The 20,032-nt window shown below is 44.1% G+C and overlaps 1 protein-coding gene across 1 annotated transcript in view; it reads right to left on the bottom strand.

The window, feature by feature from the left end:
• The window catches only part of LOC309634769 (uncharacterized protein), a 176,377-nt gene that overhangs the window by 10,203 nt on the left and 146,142 nt on the right, over positions 1–20,032 (bottom strand). The window contains 13 exon segments of the mRNA XM_082405182.1: positions 670–2,671; positions 2,674–2,717; positions 8,085–8,322; positions 10,096–10,305; positions 11,630–11,828; positions 11,830–11,891; positions 11,895–12,026; positions 12,536–12,667; positions 12,914–12,959; positions 12,961–13,070; positions 14,963–15,130; positions 15,772–15,825; positions 16,412–16,561. Of these exon segments, the coding sequence (XP_082261308.1) occupies positions 2,519–2,671; positions 2,674–2,717; positions 8,085–8,322; positions 10,096–10,305; positions 11,630–11,828; positions 11,830–11,891; positions 11,895–12,026; positions 12,536–12,667; positions 12,914–12,959; positions 12,961–13,070; positions 14,963–15,130; positions 15,772–15,825; positions 16,412–16,561 (1,698 nt within the window). The 3' untranslated portion in view covers positions 670–2,518.

A 20,032-nucleotide genomic window follows, 5' to 3' on the forward strand; every position in this document is an offset into this window, starting at 1 on the left:
TTCATTGTGTATAGTGTAAGGTGATGATTTAATCTAATTCAAATAGACCCAACCTTTTCCTTAATTTGAAAAGCTACATGTATCATATATAAATTTATGTATGTAAATATGTTTCTCTTGTCTCTTCTGTTCCATTCATCTATTTATTTATTCCTTTACCCAAGATAAAATTTCCTGTCTGAACAAAAAGACTTGGATTAGGACTTCACAAAAGTCTGAAGAGGGTCTTGCCATTTATAGGAAGAATAAAAAGACTGTTAATAGAGAATGGTGTTCTTAAGTGAAACAAGCAGAAATAAGTGCTTTGACGTTTCTTTGGATTAATCTCTGTCCTGGTTTTTCACTTGTTAGTAAATACTGTCTGGTAGCAATGCCCTCTCTCCTGGCTCTCTCACCTAATCAGTAACTCTAGAACCCATATTAAGAGGCTGCTCGTTGACCAGAGGCAAGGCCTAGGTTGTAGAAACGCAAATCAGCTCTTATGTTTTAAAATTTAGGGCCAAACCCTACTTCGTCTGGGACAACAACATGTAGTCATCTCAGTCCTTCCATGCTATCTTCACAATACAGATAGTAAAATTTAGATAAAAGGCTTAATGGAATTTAGAATCATTTTTATTTATTCAAATGCTCATAGAAATAAAACTTGGAAAAAGGATATATGATTACCAGTCAGGTCTGAATGGGATTCTGGATGGAGCCATCTTAACTTGAAAAGCTGAAAGTTGAACATTTTCTGCCACATTGGGTAGGAAGACATGGTCAATTCTTTTCTTGTGTTTAATAGGTACCTGCAATATAAATATTAAGTAGATACTGGAGCCTTTAAAAAAGATGGTAAATAATTCTTGTTATAGCATCATTACAAGTCACTGTTGTTAATGAGACCAAGGTCATTGGTTCAGTCTGGGTTAGGCCATTTAGTGTGCCTTCTTGTACATATTTTGCCTCTTGTTATAAAGGGTCAGGAATGAATCCATCAATGGAAAGCCTTTTCCAGCTAAGGAAGGAAAGATATTCCATATTTGGAGTAATCAATAAATTCTTTAATATTTTATCATTTGTGTTAGTGCAGTGCTACTTTTTAAAAGAAAATCATTGGTGTTCTTATATCTCAGCCATGTATAAACTCCTCTCAATCTGTATTTATCTGACTTGTCTCATAGGCCTTATTTAAGAAGTCAGACCTTAGATAGATTTGAAGAGGCCCCAACTAATTTTGGGGCTTTCCTGGACCTCAGCCTTTTTGCTTGGGGTCTCTATACTGTACGCAAGCCAATGGGCCCACAAGACACTTCCTTATTTATTAGAGTTTATTTAGTAGGGTAATGTGGCCAATAATTAGTCTTAGACCATCACCCTTGTAAATCTCTAAAACCTAGTGGATGTCCACTAATGTACTTAAGCTACTTAGCAGCTTTTGCAACCATAAGAGTTGTGATCAGCAACCTGCCCCACTGCAGGAACATTTGCTTTGGGGAGTGAAATGGGGATGGAGTGAATCTTAAAAGCCCTTGTGGTCCCATACAAATCAACAGAATGTTGCTTCCTTTTGGAAAGGGCTTTGCAGAAACAAATAGACATATAGTAGAACTTCACCTTTTGCTGAAAGATGACTGCACAGAGATTGGTGGGTCAAGCAAAAGGTGGGCATTGATAATGTGGCCCTACTTGGTCAAGGATCTCAATTGGGTATGTTCCTGACCTGCTTCTTCCCTCTCTGTGTGTCTCTCCTTAACTGTGTGTCTAGAAATACTGCAACAAACTTTTGGTCCACTAACTAGACCATCAGCTTCAAAAGAGGCCTTAGGATGGCATATTTTCTCTGACAAAATGATTATATTTTTTCCTCTTAATTTTTCTCAAGGTAAGAGGGGAGGAATTCTTAAATGTGTTGATTAGATATATAAACCTCTGGAGGGGATTCTGAAAAACAGTGGAGCAAAGAGTGTAATACTTATTAAAGTAGTACAGAGAGGGCAGTGGAAGAGGATGCAAATGGTGTTTTACATAAGCTAAGAGCTGAAATATTAAAAAAAAATTCTTCAAATATGTGCTATACTTCAAACTAATCTGTATTCCAAGAATTTCTTTGGAGGGTAGATTTCTCACGTGTTTTAAGATGACTTCTGAAATTCTTTATTTCTGCTCTGCCAAGGAACGCAGATAAAGGCTCTGATGCTGCTAGTTAATTATTGTAGATGATCAAAAAAAAAATTCAGAGACAGAACACAGCAAGGTGTTGGTACTGACTTTCATACCCATTTACTGAATTGTAATTGAGTAAGTGCTTTTGGACTTAATTGTTTCAACGTCAGAATTTTATTACTGAGGAGTGATGTCATCAAGATGGCAGAGTAGGAAGCCCTAGACCCTCCTTCCCGCATAAACACACTGATTCAGCAACAATTCATGGACAAATTCCCTTTGTGAGAAATCCAGAATTTTATTTTCTAAGACCCAACCACTAAGATAAGGTCCTGATACACAATTTTTTTAATGTAAGTTTGAAGTGACCCTAAATCCACAATTTCATATTTACATTTTTCATTGTTTCATATACATAATCAAATTTATCATTACTTACAGTCTTTGGCCTTTGAATCCTTCTTGTTATTTTACTGCCCATGAGGTGAGTCTTTTTAAAAGGTGTTGCTGGGTGTCTCTGGATGATGTGGAAGCAGAACTTAGGGAGTAGTGAGCCTGGGATATAAGGCCTATAATGTGAAAAATGTTAAATTGTATCTCTGGTTACAATGTACAGGCCTAGATTTAATTCATAAAATTTTAGAGCTTAAAATGGGCCTCTGATCCAGCTTCATCAGTTTTGAGTGAAGATGTCAAAACTTGGATGGAGTCTTTTGCCTGAGGGTCCATGACCAAGTGAAAGAGAAAGAGATGATGGGTTACTTGGACCTGTGGGTAGAAGTGGACAGACTGAGATACTCACATTAATAGGACTTAGTAATTAATTAGATTTACAGAGTGAGGAAGAATAGCTCTAAGATTTCTGGCTCAACTGGTCAGATATTAATTTTATTTTATGGTGGATTTTATGATGATGGCACATACATGCTCAACAAGTCATTGTTGGTTACAAGATCAGAAGGATAGATGTGTGGGAAATATGAGTGTGTAGAGAGGAAGCAGATAAAGATTAGCTCAAGGCCCCTGAGAAGACAGAAGCCCATGGGATGCTGTTCACAGCAATTGTCCCAAGGAAGAAAGGGGGAACATTTTCCATTTTAACAGGAGGGAAGGAGAAGCAGCTGAGTATAGATGTAGGTAGGCTGGGGACAAGAAGTAGAGGGAGTTCCCATCTGATAGGGGAGGAGGACAGTGTCTGAAAGTCTGAAGAGACCAGGAAGATTTAAAATAGTTGCTGCATTATAATAACTTTAAATAGAATATAATCTATAAACATATTGAATCACTATGTTGTACACCTGAATCTAATATGATACTGTAAATCAACTATACTTCAATTAAAAATAAGTGAAATAAAATAAGATAAAATAGCTGCTGTGAAGAGGAGGAGAGAATGAGCTGACCCTACCCTTGGCTCCAGGGGAGAACATGTGAGCCGGGCCTAAGCCCACCAGGCATCTCAGTCTCTGGCTTCAGTGATTTGTTCAAAATTGGTCACATGACCTGAGTCAGCCCAGTCAGAGCTCGATTCTTTTTAACTGTCCCCTCTCCACACCCCACTCTTGCCATGCGAGCTTGAACAGAGGATGGAAGCTACAGGGGTGGCAGCCATCTTGCTTCCCAAGGGCTCCACTTCCCGCCTGGTCCCAGCCTGCTCAGGGCCCAGAGATGCAGAGAGAAATCAGTCCTCAAGAAATAGTTCAAACCTTGATCGCGCCCATATGGATCAATGGAATGGAATAGAGAGCCCAGAAATAAACCCACACATCTATGATCAATTAATCTTTGACAAAGGAGGCAAGAATATACAATGGAGAAAAGACAGTCTTTTCAGCAAGTGGTGGGAGAGCTGGGCAGCTACATGTAAATCAGTGAAGTTATTAGAACACTCCCTCACACTATACACAAAAATAAACTCAAAACGGCTTAAAGACTTAAGTATAAGACATGACACCATAAAACTCCTAGAAGAGAACATAGCCAAACATTCTCTGACATAAATTGTAGCAATGTTTTCTTAGGTCAGACTCCCAAGGCAATAGAAATAAAAGCAAAAATAAACAAATGGGACCTAATCAAACTTTAAGCTTTTGCACAGCAAAGGAAACCATAAACAAAACAAAAAGACAACCTACAGACTGGGAGAAAATATTTGTAAACGATGTGATTGGCAAGGGCTTAATTTCCAAAAGGTACAAACAGCTCATACAACTCAATAACAAAAAAGCAACCCAATCAAAAAGTGGGCAGAAGACTTAAATAGACATTTCTCCAAAGAAGATGTACAGATGGCCAGCAGGCACATGAAAAGATACTCAACATGGCCAATTATTAGAAAAATGCAAATCAAAACTACAGTGAGGTATCACCTCACACCAGTCAGAATGGCCACCATCAAAAAGTTTACAAATAATAAATGCTGGAGAGCGTGTGGAGAAAAGGGAGCCCTCCTACACTGTTGGTAGGAATGTAAATTGGTACAGCCAGTATGGAAAACAGTATGGAAGATCCTTAAAAAGCTAAAAAATAGTTGCCATATGATCCAGCAATCCCACTCCTGGGCATATATCCAGAGAAAACTATAATTTGGAAAGACACATGTACCCCAACGTTCATAGCAGCACTATTTACAATAGAGAAGACGTGGAAGCAACCTAAATGTCCATCAACAGATGAATGGATAAAGAAGATGTGAGATATATATATATATATATATATATATATATATATACATACACACACACACACACATACACAATGAAATACTACTCAGTTATTTAAAAAGGATGAAATAAAGCCATTTGCAGCAACGTGGATGGACCTAGAGATTGTCATACTAAGTGAAGTAAGTCAGACAGAGAAAGACAAATATGATATCACTTATATATGGAATCTAAAATATGATACAAATGAACTTCTTTACAAATCAGAAATAGACCCACAGTTGTAGAAAACAAATTTCTGGTTACCAAAGGCGAAAGGTTGGGGGGAAGGGGTAAATTAGGAGTTTGAGATTAGTAGATACTAACTACTGTATATAAAATAGATAAACAACGAAGTCCTACTGTATAGCACAGGGAACAAGATTCAATATCTTGTAATAAACTAATGCAAAAGAATATGAAAAAGAATATATATATATATACACATATGTATGTATATATATATATATATATCTGAATGAACTTGCTGTATACCAGAAAACTAACACAACATTGTAAATCAATAAAAATTCAAAAAATAAAAACGAACCTTCATCAAGCCAGCTTAAGCCAATCCATCTCTGAGCATTTCAGTTTTGTGAGCCAGTTGATTTCATTTTTTTCCTTAAGCATTTTGAGAGTAACTGCACTAGAACAAATTGTAATTTCTCAGGAGTTACAAGATCCTAAGGGGAATCCATGTTAATGCTAAGTAAAGAGAACTTGCCCCTTAATTCTGCTTCTGCTGGGAGGCAGGGAGGCTGCTGTGACTACCTCTACAGAAAGGAGACAGGCCTGGGTCACCTCACGCTTCTGGCTAGACATCTGAGAAAGGAGTGGTAATGGCTGACTTTTACCTTTTAGCACCAATAGTATAGGTAATATCTGGCTCTCCTCTTGCAGTGCTTGGTACTAAATTTAGACAGGTATGACCTCTGATGAATCTACACTGTGGAAAGGGAATGTTGCCTGCCATTCCAGTAAATGAAGAATGTTGCCTGCCATCAAGCCATCAGCTACTGCAGTCCTACGCCCCTCAGTGTGCCCTGAGGGGAAGTTAGGATGGAGAAAAACAGGAAACATTCTGTGCTCTGGAAGCTGGCCCTAGATGGTTAAGATGCATATCTAGGGAATAATTTCAGTGAGCCCAGACTCTTGCATCTTCCCATACATAGAAAAGCACGAAAATCATTAACTTGTTTTTTTTTGTGATTAGCAGTAATCTTATGATGTTCAACTACATGGTTTGTTTTTCAGTAAAACTCCTCTATATCCTGGATCCTTCTCTACCTCTTCAGAGCAGTTCCTCAGAGCTATCTGAGAGGCTGTCTCCTGGGCTACAGTCCTTAGTAAGCTCCCCAAATAAAACTTAACTTGCAGCTTTTAGGTTGTGCATTTTTCTTCAGTAGACAACATGTAGAAAGTCCTAAGCAAACCGCCTCCCGTCGCTGCAGAAGGGGACAGATGGGGGCTGAGACTTGGGAGTAACTTCTACCTCTGCTTCCTGAAAGAGAGGCTTCTCTTTTACTCCTGCCGTGTCCCCAATCCTGGGAATTAGGGTTCTCCCCACCTGCCTCCTGCCCCACTCTGGTCCTTCTCTGTAAATGTGCAGGTCTTAGAGGACACAGACGGCAGTTTGAGAGGACATGTTAACTCGGAAAGGAATTTAAAAGATGCTTGGCTGGGCTGGAGGCAAAGGGGAAGGGGAGAAACAAAAAACCCCAGGGAGGGTGGAGAGGAGAGTGCAAGGTACAGAACCACTCAGGGTGGGTGGTCAAAATAGGGCCCTTGGGCACTCTTGATATGCTTCCTCTCTGGACCTGGGCTGGGGTGGGGGACGCCAGCCCCGCAGTCAGTGCCCAGGCAGCAGGCACCAGCAGGCAGGAGCAACCTTGGGCTTTACCAACAAGCCCAGCCTTGTTCTTAGAAAACCCAAACTATCTTGACCTTTGAAAATAATCTTTCTGCTTCTGACAGACTGTTTTCTTACATCATTCACACTGTAAGTAGCCAAAAGGAAACACATAAAGGAGGACACACATATATGAAAGTGTAATAGCCAACATTTGCACAATGACCTAGTGCTACTACACTCTGTGGCAGACACACATTGTTTCATAGAGTCCTCAGAATACACCTTTGAGGTGGGTATTTTTCAGAGAGGTGAATTAACCTGTCCAAGGTCACACAGCTAGTAGTGACAGAGGAAGGATTTGAACCTTGGCTGTCTTACCCCAAGTCCATACCCTCAACCACCAGCTATGCTATGGAACAGAAAGGAGGAGCTTGGCTGAGCTTAACAATAGGCTGATCGTGGCTACTGATTGGGTAATATTTTTGATAGATCTAGAAGAGAACTCGGAATTTATTTAGTCCTCATCTTATAGGGGAAGAAGTTAGTTTAGAGACATCCCGGGGTCTGGCCTCTGTTCCATTGCTATTTGCTAGCTGCATTGTCCAGAGTGCTGTTTTGATTGCCATTTCCATAATACTCCTCAAGCCCCTAGGACCCAAGAATCATGATGTACTTTATGAATAACATCTGAGAAATGTGGTCATTAACATCCTATCGGGGAGGAAGAAATTTTCCTCTACCCTTCTAGGTTCTTCTGGCTGGTCTAAGAATTGAATTGACATGAGATTGATTAACAGGAGAAAATCAGACAAAAGTTTAATAACATGTATACACGGGAGAGACTGAGGAAAACTGAGTTACTTGCCAACGTTACTGAAGCTCTCAACTTAAATACCATCCTCAGCTAAAGACAGAAGAGGATAATGAGGATGGGGGAAAGTCAGCTATGGGAGGTTACCAGGAAAAGCACAATAAACAAGGGTAAGACTGTTACACAGATTTGTCTTTTCCATAGATAAATTTCTAGAGATTTGGTCATCCTCCTCTTCCTCGTACTGAAGAGGGAGACACCCTTACAACCGTAAACATTTTTTACAAAAGGGCAACTTCTTTCCGATGTCTGCTTTTTCTCAAAAATAACCAGCTTAAAACAATATGCCAAAGAGACACATAAGGGTGGCAAATTCTACTCCTCTATAGGACCAAGGTGTTAAGATGCTTCAAAATCTAGTGAACTACACAATGTTCTTTAGGTGACATATTTCGACTGGAACCAGTTTTTATGATTGAAACTTTTTAGTATAGCCTATCAGTACTCCAAAGTGGACTGAAGTAGAAAGTTCTGACTGCAATTGAGGATGAAGGTTTATTCATTCATTCAACAAACATAGAGCACCCACTCAATAACAGCTGGTTTGTTATCGTTAGTCCCTGGGGCCCTCCTTCAATCCCGACCCTGGACCCTGAGAGCTTAGAGAGAGAAAGGGTATCCTTACCGCCTGGTGAGCTCCTCTGGGCGGAGGATCTCTCAGTGTCATTAAGCTGACTTTGTAGCTCTTCCACCCACTGGAAAGTGTCCAGCTCCACGCTACGCTCGTGGGCAAGCCGGCTTCTCATCTGAGGGGAAAAGTGCTTGGGAAGCAGAGATGCTTCTTGGTGCACACTTTCGTCAGTTCACTGTGAGGGGTGGGTTAGGGGGGATTCCTAGGGAGAGTGTGGGTCCCAGGCTACCCCAGGAATACAAGTCTTCATGAAATCCTGGTCAGGCTGAACTCAGCCTTCTGAAAATCAGGAGCTCCAGGAAGGCCAAGAACTTAATCAGAGAGGGACAGAGGCAGCCCTTGGAACCCTTTATTACCTTATAATAGCCAGAAGTTTACTCACAAAAGTCATATCTTTTATGTTTATTTTATTAGAGGGGAAGTGGGGAGGGGGAAGGAACCAGTTCACCTTGTAGGCCAAGCCATGCATCTACCCCAAGAACCTGTGGGAGCCCCAGGATGGCTTCAAGCAAAGACATGATCTCTCTCCCAGATCCCTATGCTGAGTTCAACTCATCATGTGCAGGGAATGCTCTGAGCACTGTCTCCAGGCCTGACACAACGTCCACAACCAGAGGCTAACTTTGTGTTTGCTCTCCCTTGCACCCCTTACCCAGAGTCCCCTGGCCAGAGAGTCGCTAGGTCCAAAGCATGCCTCATCTGCATAGATCACGGGCATTTTTTCTTTTTTAATTTATTTTTATCATCTCCTAATTGTTTTTAATTATTAAAAAAAGTAATAGTGTAATGAGTTGAATAGTGTCCCCCACAAAGTGTCCACCTGGAACCTCAAAATGTGACTTTATTTAGAAATAGAGTCTTTGTAGATGTGATTAAGTTAAGATGAAGTCATACTGGATTACAGGGTGGGCCCTAAATCCAATGTTGATGACCTTACAAAAAATGAAGCAAGTACAAACACAGAGAGAGAGACAGACAGAGGGAAGGCGGCCAGGACTGGGGAGCTGTAGCTGCACGCGGAGGGACGCGGGGGACGGCAGGCAGCCCCCAGCAGCTAGGAGAGCCATGGAACAGGTCCTGCCAGAGCCTCCTGGAGGGACCCACACCTTGATTTCAACTCTGGCCTCCTGAACTGTGAGAGGATACATTTTTTATCCTTTTTTTGTCATTTAGTTTTGTAAAATTCTCCTTACTGATCTCCTTGAGCACTTGAAACACTTGGCCAATCATTTAATTTAAACTTCTGATTTCTGTTTCCTAATATCTCTGGTGAATTAACTGACTTATACATTCAATGAATATGTGTGAAGCACCTACCCCAGAAGGTGCTGGGGGTTTTTTTTGTTTTTTTTTTCCCTTTGTGTTGAATTTCATTCTGTGGTCTCCTTTGTTGGGACTTGCAATAGTCCGCATGTACACTATATAATTTCCTCCTTTTTTTTTTTTTTTTTTGTGCTGTGGGGTATATTTAAGAAGAACATATTGGGTCTGGAAACCACTTTGCCTTTCCTTTTTTATTTCTGCAGTTCCAGAAACACCATGAATAAAATTCCCTTATAATAGCTTCCATAATACTTGCTGCTTTTCCAGATTACTCGTCGGGATTTTCCAAAAGATCCCTCCTAGTTCAAAGATTAGAGCCAGGTAGAAATATGTTTTTCAAGTGGCTTACAACGATGCCAAGATTCTGGGCCTCATGGCCGTCAAGCCATCATCTTTCGTCACAAGCAGCCTGAACAATCACCCAGGTATAGATATTTCCATTTCCCTGCTGTTCCTGGGAGTGACAAAGGTGAGGAACACCGCTGTGGAGGCATGGAAAAGACAGGGGAAGAATGAAACAGCTGTGGCTGGTACACCCTGATTTACTACCTCTCACTGGAGTTACCTGTCGGAGTTCTCTCTGAATTTTCTTCTGCTGGAGCTGGCCCAGTTTAGAAGCCCTCTTGGCTTCTTCAGTAAGGAGCTGCAGGTGATGTTCCTTTTGCTCCACATCCTCCAAAAGCTTCTCCATGCTGCAGGTTTTCATTAAATCCAGCTGCTGCTGGTGGAGAGCTTCCTGGGTCACTCTGCGTTCTAATTCTTTCAGCAATTGCGCCTATGGCAGGAAAAGGCCAAAGGAAACAAGAAAGGCACAGAGTCTTTCTTCTCAGCAGAGGGCAGGGGATGAGAGGTTGGCCAACACAACTGTCCCCTCCATTAGCGCCCAGGGGCAGAACTGTGTGAAGTATTCTTGGGCTCAGGGTACCACAGCCCAGCTGCTCTATCCTGTCCTGTGCCAGCCAGTAGCAAGACCAAATAGTCATATCTACCACAAACTACATTTGCCCTGTCACTGCGCCTTTATCACGCAATAGCAATGGAAGGGCTGAACCTGGAGAGACAGGGTGATGCAATACGTACAGTGAGTGGGGAAGGGAGGTGCTAATCTTGTCTCTGTTTCGACTTCCAAAATAGCCCTGGGGAAGCCAGATTCCAGATGGTTGGAAAAGGAAAAGAGTAGTAATAATTGGTTCTGTTCTGAAAATTTTCTAATCAACAGTCACTAGAAGGTCGATCCTTAATTATAATATTAATAATGACGATTAATATTTGTAGGGTGACTTTATATAATTATACATCATAACTCACTGGCACACAATAATGGAGGAATTAGGGTCCAAAAGGAACAAATTATATTTTATGTTTTAAAATATGCCCAGCTTTCCCAGGCTGTTATTTAAACTCAGCTGTTCTCTCTCTAAACCTAGGGTCTCTGTTTCATTCATGCTCAGAGGGTTGGCACGGTTATTAAGAGCTTAGACTTAAAAAGCCTTTATTTTGGTGCCAGTCCCTATAGAGCAGCAGTAACTTCTGAAATTAAGACTTAGTGTGTTGGGCTTCCCTGGTGGCGCAGTGGTTGAGAATCTGCCTGCCAATGCAGGGGACACGGGTTCGAGCCCTGGTCTGGGAAGATCCCACATGCCGCGGAGCAACTGGGCCCGTGAACCACAACTACTGAGCCTGCGCGTCTGGGGCCTGTGCTCTGCAACGAGAGGCCGCGATAGTGAGAGGCCCGCGCACCGCGATGAAGAGTGGCCCCCGCTTGCCGCAACTACAGAAAGCCCTTGCACAGAAACGAAGACCCAACACAGCCAAAAATAAATTAAATTAAAAAAAAAAAAAAAAAAAAAGACTTAGTGTGGGTCATCAGGAAAGGAACCAAGACTCTCTGCTTGGGGCATAATGCTGATGGCTGGGCCACACTCATGGAAAACATGCTTGGAGCGTGAAAGGAATGTGTTAGAGGCAGAGACCCAGACCCCAAGATGCCCTCTGGGTAAAAAGATCCTCAGAGAAACACACAGAACACTCTTAGTTATGAGCTATATTTCACCATCTTAGCCAAATATGAATAAGAACAAAAGCCTTTTGGCCACTACCCCTGGTTTCTGGGCTGGAAAGAAGGCAGAAGGGAAGCCAGGGTCCGGGCCATCTTTCACCGGTAGTGCCGTCTGCTTGGCTTCACACTGTGTTCCTCTGGTGACTGCTACAGGCAACTCAGTGCCACGTCTGGTCGCCAGAGCGTGTTCAAAGAGAGGGAGGAAGAGGGGTTCTGAGCTCAGACACCTGGCTCTCCTGCTGCTTGCATATCCTCACGTTGTCTGCCTGAGCCCTGGCCAGGGCCTGCCTTAGAGCCAATAGCTATTGACAAAATAAAACCACTTCTTGTTCTGCCATTAGTTTGATGTTCAAACACTCTTTTTTACTTTGCATAGCTTCCTGTGAACATCCCAAACACAGTAAGGTAGGATATAAGTTTCCTTTCTGTATTTTCAGCTTCCCAAGCAGTCTCTAAACCACTTCATCATCCATCGTTCTTTAAAATTTCTGGTAGAACAGAGCTCCTGCTGGCCACTGCTTCCTTGATTTCAATTAAGAATAGTGTGACAGATCAGAGTAAATAAAGACTTTCGGAAACAGTAAGTAAATGTTTCCAAACCACTATTGATATGTGCTTTGGTTTCAATTTTCCTTAAAGCAGATTTTCCACTTATTGTTACTTCATTTCCCTCAGATAATCATGCTTGAAACTCAAGGATTTGCAGTGTTTTGACAAAGCTTGCCAGCTCCATCTTTTCCCTTCCCTTGTGCTAAACTCTCTGATCTGTTCTCTCATTTGCTTCTTTGCCATTTGCTTCTGGCTCTTTCCTATTTCTCCCAGGCTCTGATATTGCCTGTTCCCAGGAAAACTTGCTACCTGACACCAGCACAGCAGCTGCAGCCGAGGAGGCCAGTGCCACCCCCTCCCCCTGCTGGGCCGGGCCTCCCTCCCCTAGCGCTCTCACCTTCTCAGCCCTGCTCAGCTGGCCTCGGAAGTGCGCCTGCTGCACCGCCAGCCTCCAGTGGCCCAGGCTCCTCATTTTGCGCACCAGGGCGGCCAGGCTGCAGTTGTCCTGCTCCAAGGCCAGCAGCTGCTCCTGCTTAGAAGCCTCACTTTCAGAAAAGGCTGCCCCCAGCACTTTTCTCAGGAAGGACATGAATCCTGACATCAGAAACATGCCTTCCAGAAGATGAGACAATTGTGCAGTGGGACCCAGTGCCCTTTTTAAATGCCTGACACAAGGATTTCTCAGGGAAACAGGACAGGAATGCAAACAGAGTGAGCAGCGGGGTCAGACGCTAGGATGAAATGCTGATACCCCACTCAAAGTGAGATCACATACTATGGCTGGATTTTCTTTCATTTCTTCATCAGGTCTGGCGGAGCCCTATTTCTTCTTCAGGGCTTTCTTTCGTATTGTCAATCCCTTCTGTTCTTACTTCACCGATGAGCTCACACACTTTCTGGATCAAATTAAGCTGATTCTCATCCAGCTTCTCCTGCAAATTGCAGGCTCAAGTTCAGGAAGGTCAGTTGAGGAAGAGTCACTTTGCCCCCTAAAACCCAACTTTCAGAAATGATATCACATCAAAACAACATCCACCCAGACAATTACTCCATCGGGTATTGTCTGGAAGCCTCACTAGTGGCCCCTTTAGTGTTGTCTTCAACCCGCAGGGCTTCATCACCTGCACATCTCGGAGCCTGTGGTTGTCAGACACCAAGACAAGCTGAGCAGGTAGAAGAATGGGAGGTCACAGGTGGAAAACCAAACCGCCCCCCAGCCCCATCCCCCCACATACACAAAGGGTTACTTGGGAATTTGAACCTAGGGATTTTTGCTATCAGGTTGGCTCAGCAGAACCTGACCAGGTAAGACACTGTCCATGAGCCACTAACAAGGAACTCCGTTAAAAATAGATACATTAGAGGAAGGAATCAAGCTGGCTGCCTTCCTCTTTAGGCTCCAACAGAAATCTCATTGTGAAACAGCCCGTTCTGAATGGCTATGGCTAACAGCTTATGGTGAAATAGCTTGCTCATCGGTAAGTACAACTCGGAGACCCAGCATCCTTGGCTGAGGGGTGACTGTGGGATATCCTTTCACCTCTGAACCACCTCCCGGGAGAGGAAACAGGAGGTTAGTACCGGGGAGCCACAGCAGGAAGCCTGGATACTGGCCACACAGCAAAAGCTTCACCGTCTTCTTGGGACCCTGGGGTAAAACAGCAATGCCCTACCTTCAGGGGCTTGTGGAACTAACTGAGCCTGAGAGAAGTGGAGAATTTCCTTTTTGTCTAGGAATCTGGCAGAAGCTAAAAAGAACCTAAGAAATTTTTCAACAATTTCACACCCGAAAGATGGCTTAGTAAATTCTAGATTTCACTGTCTGCTCACCTCTCTCCTGCAGCACCAGGCCCAATGCATGTTGGTTTGGATACCTTAATATTTGTAAGCATTTGTGTTTTGTGGACACTTCACAGTAAGGAGAAAGGTCCAGTCCTCTCTGGAATAACCAGACCAAGGCAGAGCATCAGTGGAAACTCCTCTCAATGGACCAACTCCAGGGACCACCCTGGAATTCTCTGGGGGAAGGGAGGAAGGGAAGGACCCAAATGGGGCTGGCTCTGGGGAACATCTAATAGCAGAGAAGGGGGCAGGTTTGGGGGAAGCCATGGACTTGGGGGTGGTAGGTTTGTACTGAAATTCTCACTTGTAGGGCAAGTGGACCAGGCTCCACAATAGCCCATTTTAGGCATGGGTCTCCATCTTACAGCTGCTCAGACATCATAAGACAGTGACAGGCTTCCACAGTGCTGTGGGCACATGGGAACCCCCTCACTCCTCTTCTGGGTGGACCTTTACTGACAGGTCAGCAGCTCCCTCACACCAGATGTGAGAGAAAGGCTGGTGGGCATTTTGAAGGCTGTAAAATCTCTGAAAGCTGATTCAGATTCTGAATCTGCCCAGTGAGCTTCCAGGAGGTGGCTGTTGCTACCTACACTGGGTTTTGGCCTGGCCCAGGGCACTGTGCTCTCCTGTTTTGGATGGTCATTCAATAGACAAAACAGTGACATAAACTGTTGGGGTTTTGAAGAAGAAACTCCCCCTTCCCTCAACAGCAATCAGATGGTAACATGGCAGTAGGGTGAGGAAAACTGCAAATATCTAACTTATTTAAAATTCAGTGTCTCTTTTGGGAAAATAATGACCACTCATTGCTGACTCACTCTCTGCAGTGAAAGCCTGGAGCTGGAGAATTCGTGGGCCTAACAATCTCTTGTTGTCACAAAGCCCACTCTGTTATTGATCTCTCTGTACAGCCGCCGCGGGGGTCAGGTACACCCGGGTCCCCACAGGACTGCCCAGACATCCGACCCAGGTCACTTACTGTGATGTGCAAACATGTCACAAACAAAGCTTGAACTAATGCTTCATATTCTTCTTGGACTTCTTTTCGAATTTGCTTTTTGAGATTCAGAGTCTCCTCCTCCAAATCCGTGAGTCGAGCTCTCAGGGCAGTGACTTCCATGATCATATTGTGACTGAGCTCTGCAATCTAGTAGCAGAAAATTTTTTTTAATGGAAAATGATTCAGGAATTCCAAATGGCCACTGCAAAAAGAGTCCTTTGTATCAATATATCAATGTTGAATTGGTATTCTACTTTGAACTTAATGAAGAAGGTGAATATCCTGTTGTGCAAGTATGGGCAGAAGAAGCTAAAGTTGGCTTAAGGGTCCCAGAACAGTTCCAGACACATAGTAGGTGCTCGATAAATGGCTTCTGAATGAATGAACCTAGAAGAGATGCTACTTAAGTACTTTGGAGAAAATACTTCAACTGTCTTGGCTTCCATTTCCAAACTGGCCTCCCCATGACACCTTAGCCTATATACCGCCTCCTCAGAAGGCACATTGGCCTCAAAAGAAAACAAACACCCCCCCCCCAAAAAACAACAAAAAGAAAAAACAAAGCAGTAAAAAATAACAAAAGTCACCAAAAAACTAAGGAAAAAAAAAGCCCTCATTGCTAAAAAAGTACAGGCACACTCCTTGGATGTCTCTGCAGTGGACCAGTCATTGATGGGATTTCTATAGGAAGGGGCACAAGAAAATGACACCGGGATGTCCCATGTCTGACTACTGCTGAGATTGTGGATTTGAGAAATGGAGAACTTTTTTAGTAATAACTGACCTACCTGACCAGCCTTGTCTTCAGGTGGACTCTGACCTCTTCGTATAATGTCTAATTCCTAAAGAGGAGAAAGCAGTGCACAGCCAAACTCAAACATTTATTCAGTGCACCACGCTCCAGACAGCTCTTATCAGTGTTATTCGTGCTCCTTTTTGAGATCCTCGGGCTCCACCTGGAGCCAGGACTGTGCTTATTGCCCCACTGCACTTTAGGACGGGATCTCATTTTAAGGAAGTCTCATCAGTGAGACCCATGATGTGCATCCTAAAGACAGAGTTTATTCAAGGATCCTAGCTTCTTTGCTGAACCAGGAACAGCACAAAGTCCCTTGTGCTTGCTGAGGGTGGGAAGGTCAGCTATGGATCTTCCCCTGGGGACCAGCTGCCTTGCTGCTTACCTCTTATATTCCCCACTAGACCCCTCCAAAGCATACAACCCAGTGTTGCTGGGGCCATCACCTTCCCAGCTGAGAAGACCAGAGCCCAAGGAAATGAGCCAATGAGAAGAAAACCTTGGAGAGGACCATCTACCCTCAATTCTTGCATAAGAACACCTCCCTGCACCGTGTTTTATTTCCTCTTTGGAGTGATTCCTGGGCCTCCCTGCCCACACCTTCCCCAATGCACTTCTGTCTGGGAACATACTTGCTCTTTCTGGCAGAGCTTCTGCCTAGCATGCTCCAATACATGCTTGTAACACATGGAGTAGTTCTCGAAGTTGCTGCGTTCTCTGGCCATCATGTCACAACCCAGGGAAAGGAGGCAGGCCTCGAGGTGGTCTTTCCTGAAAGTGATCTGAAAAGGGGCATCATTCATAGCAGCTCCCCCAGGCAGCCCCACCACACCAGAGCTCATGGCACATGTTACCTTGGCTCACAGACCCACTTCCATTTCTCCTCCATGGAAAAACATCAGCTCTATAGCCTTGAAAGTCTCTCTTTCAGGTCTGCTCTTAACATTTGCAGGGCCAGGGACAAGAGTACAAATGGAGGCCCACGTTCCACGTGTCTAAGTGTTCTAAATATTTAAAGGTTATAAATCAAACTATTAAAATGAAAAGGTTTAATTCTCCTACTTTGGAAAACAGACCTTCAAAGGGACTCGGGAGGCCAGGTTTGATTTTTATCATCCTTGGACTACTCTGAGTTCTATGCTGAGATATGGTCAGGGAGAGCTAGTCCCCAGCCCATAGTTTACAGTTTGACCCCCTTCGCTTCCTCCCTTTGACCTCACATCACACGGGTGGGAGGGGGGCTTGCATGCATATAAGCAGACACCCCAGCTGTCCACACCCCTGCACAGCTGTCCTTGTCTACCCCACAGGCCAGGGTGTGCTCACGGGTGGCGAGGCCCATTCTCTCTCTGGGGAGGATGATCTGGGGAAGGGCCAGGAATTCCAGTGCCCAGGTATCTGGAGCATGGTCCAGAAGGAAGGCCAGGGATTGGAGTGGGCACGTTCCCTTGGCCGTGGGGATTTCCTGTGGGGAAGCGTGGGGCTGGAGCGGAGCCAGAGGGGCCTCTGAAGTGGGGCATCTGACAGGGGCACTTCCTGCCTTGGTCAAAGGGCCACAGTTCTCACTCTCTAGGCAGTCCCATTCCCTCCCTTTCTCTAGGCGGCTGGGCACCCTTTTTGAAGAGGTGGTCATTAAGGAACAGAGGAAAAGTCCACCCCTCCAAGGCAGACATAGGTTTAGACTCCAAGAGAAATGGGAGCTAATATGTGGAAGGTAGGGCAGATCTACCTGACTAGGACCTGCATGTCCATGGGAGTGCTTGCGTGTCTCTGTGTGTCTATATCAGTGAGTGTGTCTGTGTGTATTTGTGTGTGTGTGTGTGTCTATATTCATAAATGCATGTCCATGTGTGTTTCTCTGTGTGTCTGTACCTCTCTGTGTATGTCTCTATCTGTGAGTGTTTGTATAGGTCTCTATATGTCTGTATGTGTCCCTCAGCGTGTATCAGTGAGTGTGTTTGTGTGTGTATCTGGCAGTCTTATGGGGCCCACTCCAAGATTCAGCCTGCTCACTTGATGAGCTTTAGCTGTGACACTTCCAGGGTCTGGACGGCTCTAGGCTCGCTGGAAGTTTGCTGCAGAAGCTAGGTTCTCCTTCCAACCTGGGGTGATTCCCCTGGTTCTGATTTGATTGTCCTGGTGACACTGTCCTATCAGTGCAACCTCTGTGCCACTGACCTCCAGAGAGGGCCCAGACACGCTTTGCCAGGTGAGGCAAACTAGCGGAGATGGCAAACAGTGATAAAAACCCAGTACTGACGGAGCGAGGAAAGTGGCTTGCTCACCACTGCTGACAGGAGGAGAGATCAGTGTGGTACTTTGGAGGGCAGACTAGCAGTAGCTGTGAAAGGATTTTAAAATATTCATGCTCTTTGATCCAGTAACTCCTCTTCCAGGAATTTATTTTTAGAGAATAATAAAAGTTATACACAAACATATATGTTAACAGATGTTCTTTATAGTAGCTCTTCCAATAGAAAAGAAAAATGGAAACAATCTAAGGTACTTAATAATGGAAAACAGGTTGAATCCGTCTCATTCATCTGTATGATGAAACACTAAACAGCCACCAAAAATTGTGCTGTGGATGTATGTTTATTGACAAGGAAACATGTTTATAACATATAGTCTAGGGGGCTTCCCTGGTGGCGCAGTGGTTGAGAATCTGCCTGCCAATGCAGGGGACACGGGTTTGAGCCCTGGTCTGGGAAGATCCCACATGCCACGGAGCAACTAGGCCCGTGAGCCACAACTACTGAGCCTGCGCGTCTGGAGCTTGTGCTCCACAACAAGAGAGGCCGCGATAGTGAGAGGCCCGCACACAGCGATGACGAGTGGCCCCCGCTTGCCACAACTAGAGAAAGCCCTCACACAGAAACGAAGACCCAACACAGCCAAAAATAAATAAATTAATTAATTTTTTAAAAAAAGTATAAAAAAAAAACAAAAAACATATAGTCTAGTGAAAAAAGTACACTACAACAAAAAGGCATATAGAATAATCTTATTTTGTTAAAAAAGTGCATGAATTTTTAAAAGTTATAAATAAAATTTGGAAGGAAAGACACCAAAATAATAATAGTGGCTATCAATGAGGGTAAGATTATGAGTGTATTTTCTAATACATCGTATTTCTATTTTCTAATATAATCATAAAATGTATATATAATTAAAATAATTATATATAAAAATATATGTCTAAATAAAATGTATATACTAATTACAAAATAGTAAAGCTTTGGTAAAGGTTATCAACTATAGCAGCTTGGCAGGATGCACTCAAGACATGCATAGTGGAAACAGTAGATGAAACTTCTGCTCATGGGGTATTTTATGAGCAGGAGCCAGGCAGTCAGGGGAGGCGCTCAGCCTCCCACCCTCACTCTCCAGGGCCTCCTCAAGGGGTTCCCTCAGAGGAGATGGGTGAGGGCAATCCATCCTGGTCCTGGAAAGTGAGCAGTAGGACAGCCAGAGTCAGCTGCTGACACCAAGACAAAGGGCACCAAGATTCCATCCCCTGGACCTTGACTTCTTTATGGTGAAAGGGCCAAGGCTACGTGAATTAGTATTGACAAAGACAGCACTTCCCAGACTGAGTGCGTTGAAAGCCTGAAGCCTTGAGAAGTCATGAGACCACATTTGGGGTCATCAAGGTGTGGCCGGTGACCTCATCCAGGTGGGCCGGGCCCAGTGCTTGGAGTCAGCCACAGTGACTCACCCCTCTCTGTCCTGGACAGCAGTGCCCAAACTTGAGCATGCCAGCATGGCCTCCACAGGGCAAACGCTTCTCAAACTAATGCCTCCATAGCCACTGCAGATATAGGATCCCAAACAAACAGAAATGCAGACTTGAACCACCGTGGCCCTCTGCCATCCTCTCTTAGCCAGCATGCTATTTTAACCAGTCAAGGAGGAAGCCTTGGATGAGTCTGTGTTACACCAAAGAGGTGAGAATGGCCAGGACTCCCCTTGAGCATCTCCAGAGGCCAGAGAAATCATGTTGCTTCCTTCCCTCAGTGGCTCTGCTGAGGCCTCAGGAGGCTGGGCTGAAAGATCAGCTCAAGGTGATGGCATAGAGGGGGTGAGTGGGAAGGCAGGGAGAGGAGTAAGGGCTCTGCCAAGAGCATCTGCAGTGGGCAAGTGGACCATGTCTGAGTGGGGCAGACAGGCAGCAGTGACTGACAGGTGACAGAGAGGTGCCGGGAGACTCCCAGTTCCCGGCAGTCCCTCTCTCCAGGTGAACTTTGCTTCTG

This window comes from Balaenoptera borealis (genome assembly GCF_965194805.1).
Source record: "Balaenoptera borealis genome assembly, chromosome: 9".
Classification (NCBI taxonomy): Eukaryota; Metazoa; Chordata; class Mammalia; order Artiodactyla; family Balaenopteridae; genus Balaenoptera; species Balaenoptera borealis.